This window comes from Chelon labrosus, assembly GCF_963514085.1.
Source record: "Chelon labrosus genome assembly, chromosome: 9".
NCBI classification, from domain to species: Eukaryota; Metazoa; Chordata; class Actinopteri; order Mugiliformes; family Mugilidae; genus Chelon; species Chelon labrosus.
The window spans coordinates 30076283-30085406 of record NC_140359.1 but is presented as its reverse complement, the minus strand read 5'-3'; the positions used below and the strand labels follow the sequence as shown (position 1 = coordinate 30085406).

The 9124-nt window shown below is 43.4% G+C and overlaps 1 protein-coding gene across 1 annotated transcript; it reads left to right on the top strand.

Annotated features, from left to right (window-relative positions):
* The first annotated feature begins 53 nt into the window (after positions 1-53).
* On the top strand, positions 54-6018 carry LOC311493038 (surfeit locus protein 4-like). Its single transcript, XM_084551543.1, has 6 exons — positions 54-227; positions 1800-1986; positions 2120-2196; positions 4318-4361; positions 4438-4627; positions 5437-6018. Exons 1-6 carry the CDS (start codon positions 180-182, stop codon positions 5701-5703), a joined length of 813 nt encoding a protein of 270 aa, XP_084407669.1. The 5' UTR covers positions 54-179; the 3' UTR covers positions 5704-6018.
* The last annotated feature ends 3106 nt before the right edge of the window (positions 6019-9124 follow it).

The following is a 9124-nucleotide window of genomic DNA, read 5'->3' as shown; positions in this document are numbered from 1 at the left end:
AGTGGCTCCGTCCACGTGGCATGTTTGTCCCTGCGCGGCCACAGGGGGCGCGCTCCCGCTTAGCGCAGGGGATTGTGGGTCGGAGGAGGCAGCGGCGGAGCATCATCGTCACCGCGGGCCGGACCGGGACGCTTCTCTCCGGGTTTGAAGCTGAGCTGGGACGCGTCTGATCTGCGGACATGGCACACGGGGACCTGATGAGCCGGGCGGAGGACGTGGCGGACCAGGTGAGCTCCTCCAGCCGGGAGATACGCACCCTGAGGCGGCCAGAGTCAGGGCTGAGGCTCGGTCCGTTCCAGCATGAACTAGTTTAACTTCAGCGGAGTCAGAGTCTCCAGCGAAGAACAAACACGTTCAACTTTAACTTTGGTTTAACAATAAAACTAAATGAGTTTCACTGAAACACTAAATATGATTTAAAACATTTTAATTTTGTTGCCGGAGCTGAAGGGCGGCTCTCATTGATGCATTCATTGTCTGTAGTAATTTTCAAACAGCTGTGAGAATCAACGGAGAAGCCCAGAAACTTAAAAACGAGTGTTTTTTAAACGGAGTCTGGTGTTCTGTCAGAGAACGGGAACGCTTTGACTGAGACTGATGGTTGTTCACTCTGATCATGTCCCAACTTTATAACATCAGCTTTAAATGAACTCACTTATTATCAGATGTTTAATTTAAACGTTATTAAAGTTCAGGAGGAGTCGAGCTGGTATCGGTGTCCTGTACCGGAAGTCTTAAATTGACTGATTTCTGAACGGAGTCTGGAGCGGAAGTGGGTGGTTTTAAAAGTTCCTTTCACATTAAAAGTAAATCGTTTAGTAAAGATATTTCCTTCCGTCTGACAGATCAATAAACTCATTGATCAGGGTAGAGATGATTGACAGCTGCTGTCATAATGTGGGGCTGCAGTAAAAACTAAAAGAAGAAAATGAATCCGTAAAATAAATAATTATATCTGAGGTTCCTGTCAACAGCTGCGTTAACGAGCTCCAGCTGATGAGCTTTAATTAATAAAGAGCTTAATGTGAGTTCATGATTAACTAATAAGAATCAGCTGCTGGCTCTGTAGTAAACAAACCTGGTCTCCATGGCAACCCTCCATCCCACTGTGAGCCGGCGTCTGATTGGCTGTGGAGATGTTTCCCCTCACATTTATGTAAATGATATTTACCCATAATAATCATTAGTTTAACTGATTCATCATCATCATATTAATATTTAAACTATGATCCGTGTTAAACACCAGACACAAATAAATAGAATAAATAAATAAAGATATTATGTTCAAATGTTTTCTAGTCCATCGCTGTAGAAGAATGAAGTGATTCACAGATGAAATCAGAAGCTTCATCAGAAACTCAGGAAGCAGAGCATCATCATCATCATCATCATCATCATCATCATCATCATCAGCTGTTAGATCAGCTGACTGATTAGTTCTGGTGTCAGAGACTAAAGCAGAGCGCCCCCTGGTGGACGGATCAGGAACAACAGTTAATGTCTTCTATGTAGTTTTCTTCTTCTACTCTTTCTTTGTAAATCCTCCTGTGGGACCGGCATGTCAGAGAATCAGGTCAAAGAGACAGGAAGTAGACGAATAAACACTGCCGTTAGTCTGTTAGCTCGATGCTAAGCTAGTAAGAACTGATTCTAATAATAGGACTCAGTGATTATGTCAGAGATCAGCGCTGTAAACATGAAGACCAGAACAAGATGTAAACAGGGGTGTCGCTGACCCCGCCCCCTCTCTCCACTGACCCCTCCCCCTGTCTCCACTGACCCCGCCCCCTCTGCTGCAGTTTCTGCGGGTGACCAAGCAGTACCTCCCCCACGTGGGCCGGCTCTGTCTGGTCAGCACCTTCCTGGAGGACGGCGTCAGGATGTGGTTCCAGTGGGCGGAGCAAAGCGACTACATTGACTCCGCCTGGAGCTGTGGACGCTTCCTCGCCAACGTCTTCGTCCTCATCAACCTGCTGGGGCAGCTGGGTAAAAAACACACCCTCAGGGCTGTGCACAGGGACTTTGTACCTTGATGGACACCCTCAGCCCCGTCTGTCTTCCTGTCCCTGTGAGGACGTGTCTATCTGATGATTGACAGCTTCTTCTTCTTCTTCTTCAGGTGGCTGCGTGTTGATCCTCAGCAGGAACTACGTCCATCAGGCCTGCTGCGCCCTGTTTGCCGTCATCGCTCTGCAGGTAACACACCTGAGGCCTCATGTACAAAGACTTGAGTGGATTTCCTACTAAAACGTGTCCCACGCTCAGATCCAGAAGCACATTTCCTTTGTACCCTAACCCACATGTTGTACCTGACCCCTCCCTGGCCACGCCCCCTTTTAAATATGCAGATTATATTTAAATTGACCCTCCACCTGAGATTCCCCTCTATCCCCTCTTCATCAGAAAATGAAAACATAAGAATGAGTAAGACGGAAAACTGGAGACGCTACTCACTGGAGTGGAGACAAACATGTCCTCTTTGACAGCTGTCCTCCACTGGAGTGGAGACAGACATGTCCTCTTTGACAGCTGTCCTCCACTGGAGTGGAGACAGACATGTCCTCTTTGACAGCTGTCCTCCACGTCCCACCATGTTGGTTAATGAAGCATCACATCTGATCTGATCATTGATGAATGAACATGTTTCATCATGTGATGGTTCTTTTATATCAGTGTGTGTCCAGTCCATAGCTCTGATACATTCAGAGAACTGACCTGTTCAGATGCATTGTGGGTATTTGATATACCTGGCTGACATGAGGATAACTCCGCCCCACACGGCTGGCATGGCTCTGCTCAGGGTCGACCGGTCGGACTAATAGTTTTCACATTGATGACAGTTTCCCAGCATCACCTCTAAGTGTCTCCAGAGGACCAACAGCTGTAGAAGCCAGCGTACACCAGACATGACGTTGGTGAAGGAACGGACAAGTTCACGGACATTTACCTCTGATACCTCTGAACTTTTCCGTGAACGAGAACGTAGGAATGTTTTAGTACATGAGGCCCCAGCTAGTGTCCCCATGGTAACGGCTTGGTAAACAACAGACAAAAACTCTTCAGCAACCAGGAAGTGGGCGGTACTAAGTCAAACTAATATTGACCAATGGGAGCAACTGACACAGTTGACTGACATGTGGTCATGATCAGTGTCATTCAGGAGACGCTAGCTCTGTATGACAGTAGCTCCTCCTAGCTAACAGTAGCTCCTCCTAGCTAACAGTAGCTCCTCCTAGCTGACAGTAGCTCCTCCTAGCTAACAGTAACTCCTCCTAGCTAACAGTAGCTCCTCCTAGCTGACAGTAACTCCTCCTAGCTAACAGTAACTCCTCCTAGCTAACAGTAACTCCTCCTAGCTGACAGTAGCTCCTCCTAGCTAACAGTAGCTCCTCCTAGCTGACAGTAACTCCTCCTAGCTGACAGTAGCTCCTCCTAGCTGACAGTAGCTCCTCCTAACTAACAGTAGCTCCTCCTAACTAACAGTAGCTCCTCCTAGCTGACAGTAGCTCCTCCTAGCTGACAGTAACTCCTCCTAGCTAACAGTAGCTCCTCCTAACTAACAGTAGCTCCTCCTAGCTAACAGTAGCTCCTCCTAGCTAACAGTAGCTCCTCCTAACTGACAGTAGCTCCTCCTAGCTCACAGTAGCTCCTCCTAACTAACAGTAGCTCCTCCTAGCTAACAGTAACTCCTCCTAGCTAACAGTAGCTCCTCCTCGCTAACAGTAGCTCCTCCTAGCTGACAGTAGCTCCTCCTAGCTAACAGTAGCTCCTCCTAGCTAACAGTAACTCCTCCTAGCTAACAGTAGCTCCTCCTCGCTAACAGTAGCTCCTCCTAGCTGACAGTAACTCCTCCTAGCTAACAGTAGCTCCTCCTCGCTAACAGTAGCTCCTCCTAGCTGACAGTAGCTCCTCCTAGCTGACAGTAGCTCCTCCTAGCTGACAGTAGCTCCTCCTAGCTAACAGTAGCTCCTCCTAGCTAACAGTAGCTCCTCCTCGCTAACAGTAGCTCCTCCTCGCTAACAGTAGCTCCTCCTAGCTAACAGTAGCTCCTCCTAGCTAACAGTAGCTCCTCCTCGCTAACAGTAGCTCCTCCTAGCTGACAGTAGCTCCTCCTAGCTAACAGTAGCTCCTCCTAACTAACAGTAGCTCCTCCTAGCTAACAGTAGCTCCTCGTAGCCTTTTAGCCATGAGACTTCAGACCTCATGAACGTGACCTCATGAACCCGTTCTAATGACCTGAACCTTTCACTTTAATGTTTTTGGGTGAACACAGTTTGTTATCCTAGTGTTGATGAGGTAATGTTGTTGTTCCTGCAGACCGTGGCCTACAGCATCCTGTGGGATCTCAAGTTCTTAATGAGGTGAGTCTTTGAACTGGTTTTACTGGCAGGTGGTTTAATAGAAGTGAAGTGAGGACCTCCTCCGTCTCCTCTGCAGGAACCTCTCTCTGGGTGGAGGCCTCCTCCTGCTGCTGGCTGAGTGCAGAGGGGAGGCTCGCAGCGTGTTCGCAGGAGTTCCTTCTCTCGGCCATCAGAGTTCCCCCAAGAACCTCCTGCAGCTGGGAGGACGTGTCCTCCTGGTCCTCATGTTCATGACGCTGCTGCACTTTGACCTCAGTCTGTTCACAGTGAGTCTGAATACACAGTTTAACCTCTAACACCCTCACAAAGGTTCTAGTAACAATAGAACCAGGCCCACTCTCCATCTGGACATGTGGAGAACCAAAGAACCCAAAGTGTTCCACGTTGGGTTCTTACCTCTTGAAAGTGAATCTGGCTACAAAATCCTCCTGATTCCACTACAGGAGGCAACGTACACACAATTCAACCTTTGGACATTTTATTTCTCCTGGACATCATCACATTCTACCATTGTGATCATTATACAATCCAGAAGAAGATGGAGATTTCCTCCATGTTGTTCACACATGGAACTCCCCAGGGGAACCAGTCACCAAGGAATGCTACATATCAATGCTAAGCTGCTACATATCAATGCTAAGCTAACTTTAACTACTAGATGACTGTATTGTGTTTATTATCTGTAGTATCACCATTAGACCACTAGATGGAGACACAGGGCTCAGATTCTGTCAGTCAAGTCACCACATGGTTCATAGTTGATGTAGAATCATGTGATAGACTCTAAAGGACAGAAGATAATAAAACTAGATCAGTTACATATGATGTCGATTGTTTTTAGATTTGATGAAATATTGAGACAGAAGAAGAAACTCTGACATGATGACTGAGAACTTTAAAGTCTGTCTGTGTGTTTTCTCTGTTAGCCGAGGCTAGCTGGTTAGCTGAGGCTAGCTGGTTAGCTGAGGCTAGCTGGTTAGCTCCAGCTACGTGATGCTTGGTATCAGTAGAAACAGTAAATTCATGGCAGAGTGGAGCAGAGAGGATCTGGTCTCTAACCCGGGTCTGTGTTCAGTTCCTTCAGAACCTGGTGGGGACGGCGCTCATGGTTCTGGTGGCGGTGGGCTTCAAGACGAAGCTGGCGGCGCTGACGCTGGTGGCCTGGCTGCTCTGCATCAACTTCACCTTCAACGCCTTCTGGACCGTCCCGTCCTACAGACCCATGCACGACTTCCTCAAGTACGACTTCTTCCAGACCACGTCGGTGATCGGAGGCCTGCTGCTGGTGGTGGCCCTGGGGCCGGGGGGGGTCTCTATGGACGAGAAGAAGAAGGAGTGGTGAGGAGGAGGAGGAGCAGCCTTCGTCTCTTCTATTTATTTCTATTTTTACTCTCGTCTTCATCATGATGTTTAAATAAAGCTGCAGCTTTAAATCGTCCTCAGAGACTTTTAATCATCAGTCAGAAATAAAGAGAATAAACTGACTCTGAGCTGTGATGGTGGATATTAATGTAGGGACGGGAGGCGTCCTGCAGGTGGAGCTGTGTTCATGCTCCTGTCTGTTTTCTATCAGTGTCGATGAAGTTGTGACAAAGAGAAATAATTTTCTATCTGGTGTTTTATAGAAGATGTTTAATAAATCGTACGGCATTTAAAAGCTTCCTGTTTCATGTTCATCCTCTCACCAGAAACAGATTCATGTTGATATGAACGGGATCCAACGTCTGTGTCAGCTGGTGAACGGAATCACATCAAGATGGAACAAAACAAGTTAATTAAATCAGAGACATGACAAAATAAAATATATGAAAAATAATTCAGTGGAAAGATAAACAGTTTAAATGATCAAGTCAGTGACAACATGAATCACTGTTAACGTTTCAAAATTAGTAAAGATTTTAGAAAAAAAATGAAATGCTAAGACTCCACCAGGACCAGGACCAGGACCAGGGTCTGGACCAGGACCAGGACCAGGGTCTGGACCAGGACCAGGACCAGGGTCTGGACCAGGACCAGGACCAGGACCAGGACCAGACAGTTTAGGACCAGGTACTCTGCTTTAATCCAGATTAAATGACAGAGGAGAGACTCCACCCGTCTCTGCCATGAACACAACCAAACCAAACGCCACCAAACTCAGAGTAAGAATCAGAATCAGAAAAGACTTTATTGCCAAGCATGATGGTACATACAAGGAATTTGCTTTGGTGTTGTTACGCCTAAAATAAAATTAAATATAGAAACTATATTGTAGAATAAATATAGAAACTTCCTCTCAGATATATAAAATATAAGAATACAACAAAATACAAAAATATATACACAGTATATATATGTATATTCCACCAGAACATTTACTGTGGGATGGTAGTGGGTTTGATGTGGACACACACACACACACACACACACACACACACAGTTTCAGCTGCTCTCTGGAGAAATCAATAACTCATAATTACGTTGTGTGTCTGTGTTTGTGTAGTGTGTGTGTGTGTGGTGTTCAGGTGCTGCCCTTGGCTGTGGGTTATTAGAGCACCTGGACAAAGAGCAGCGGTCAGTGTGTGTGTGTGTGTGTGTGTGTGTGTGTGTGAAGGACGACACTGTAAAAACTGACAAAGTCAAAAATATTTTAAAGCAACAAACATGAAATAAAGATTTTTTCTGAATAACTTCTGTAAACGTTGTGATCTGTGTTTAAGTCTCATATAAATATTATCCAATCACATTCATTTTAAATTCTGAACTGAAGACATTTATTTTTAAGATCTCATGTAACTGATGGAAGACATTGTCCTCCACTTCTGGTCTCAGTGTAAAGCTCTAAATGTCCTCTGGAGACAGCAGGGACAGTGGGAGACGTCCAGGTCTAAATCTGAGGAGGACATAAACGCTGTGATGTCACTGACGAGTTGGACACGAGAAGAAAAACCTGAAACAGGATCCAGTTGTAGTTTGAGGTTCTGTTAAATGAACGGGTTGATGGAGATGATTTATTTAACATCAAGCTACAGTTCAGTAGAACTACAGTGGTGTACCTAATGAAGTGGCCGTCAGTCGTCTCAGGAACAGAAGCAGCGCTGCTTGTTTTACAGTGAACTGACCTCCTGTCAGAGTCAGGACTGAACTCTTCTTCTTCTCTGACCTTTTAAACAAACTCACTGTGAATCTTCCTCCTCATCCTCCTCCTCCTCTTCCTCCTCCTCTTCCTCTTCTTCTTCTTCTTCTGGTGCTGAACATGTTTATATCAACATCTAAACTTTAACAGGTTCATCATTTTTATTAATTAACAAAACAAACAAACAAACAAAAAACAAATCACGACATTTTCATATTTAATTCAGGATATCCAGCTTTGTCTGTGGTTACTATGGTTACAGGTGTAATTATGGTCTGTCAACAGAAGGAATATTTAGACAGAAGATATGAAGATGAACGTAGAACAGAGACAAAGATTTAACATCAGAGAGAGGAGGCAGCAGCTGCTTCTCATTATTATTATTATTATTATTATTATTAGTAGTAGTAGTAGTAGTAGTAGTAGTAGTAGTAGTAGGCTCCATGGCGAGCACTCCTAATATGTGCAATATTATTACACCTTATGGTGTAATAACAGCAGTCTGTGTAATATGTCTATCATCTGTTCTATCTCTGTCATCTCTGTACGCTGTTGCCCATTGTGGGACAATTAAAGGTTTTCTTATTCTTATTCTTCTTCTTATTATTATTAGTAGTAGTAATAGTAGTAATCCTATCATTGTGATTATAATGGTGAATCATTTTATTAATAAATCATACATTGGTTGAGGTTGGTAGGAGCAGGACCTAATTGTGTTTGTTATCATTGTAACTCTAATTATTCTGATCATTTTATTATCAGTCAGACTGACAGAAGAATTATTATGGTTATCGTTGCTGTGGTTGTCGTGGTTACTGGTTACTGGTGTATGTCTGTGTTTTTCTGTGGATCTGAAACAACAAAGAATTAATTTATCCTGATGAGTCGACGAGTTAAAGAGTAAAATAAAGAAGAATAGAAGAAGAGTTGAAGCATGATCCGTTTAAAAGCAACAATTAGTTGATTTAACAGAAAAGAAAAAGAAAGAAGCTGCTGTGGTTTGAGGTCCAGAGGTGTTAGAGTGGTCAGTAGGTGGCGCTGCTGCAGTTCACTGGTTCACCTTAAAGATTTAACATCACATGAAGCCGTAGTGTTACTGCTTTTAATTATTATATCATGCTTCACTTACTGAAACAATAAAATGTAAAAGAAATGTTCATCATTATTATTATTATTATTATTATTATTTTCATTTGTTTTAAACAGCTGCTCAATAAACACGTGAAGAAGAATCAGTTAAAGGTTGATCTCAGTGATTTGAGGTTTTAATCTGACATTTATTTATATTTATACAAATACAGATTTAGTTATTAATCAAAGACATCGTCCAGATTTGAATCATTACATTATAATTAATTAATGTTGAGCTGATCTTTCATTAAATTAAACTAAAGTCTGTTTTAATACTGAATGATTTTTATTGTTATTTCCTGTCGTGTTCTTTTTATTTAGATATTAAAATATATAATAAATAACATGATCATTAATATCTTTTCAATCAGACACAGAGTAGATAAATAAAAACAGGAAATCAGTCAGAATCTGTTATACATTTATTATTTATCTCATTTATATTTTTATCCTCCTCATATATTTACCTCTGTTGTTCTTTTATCTGTATCTAACTCTTTATATCAGGCAGATTTCT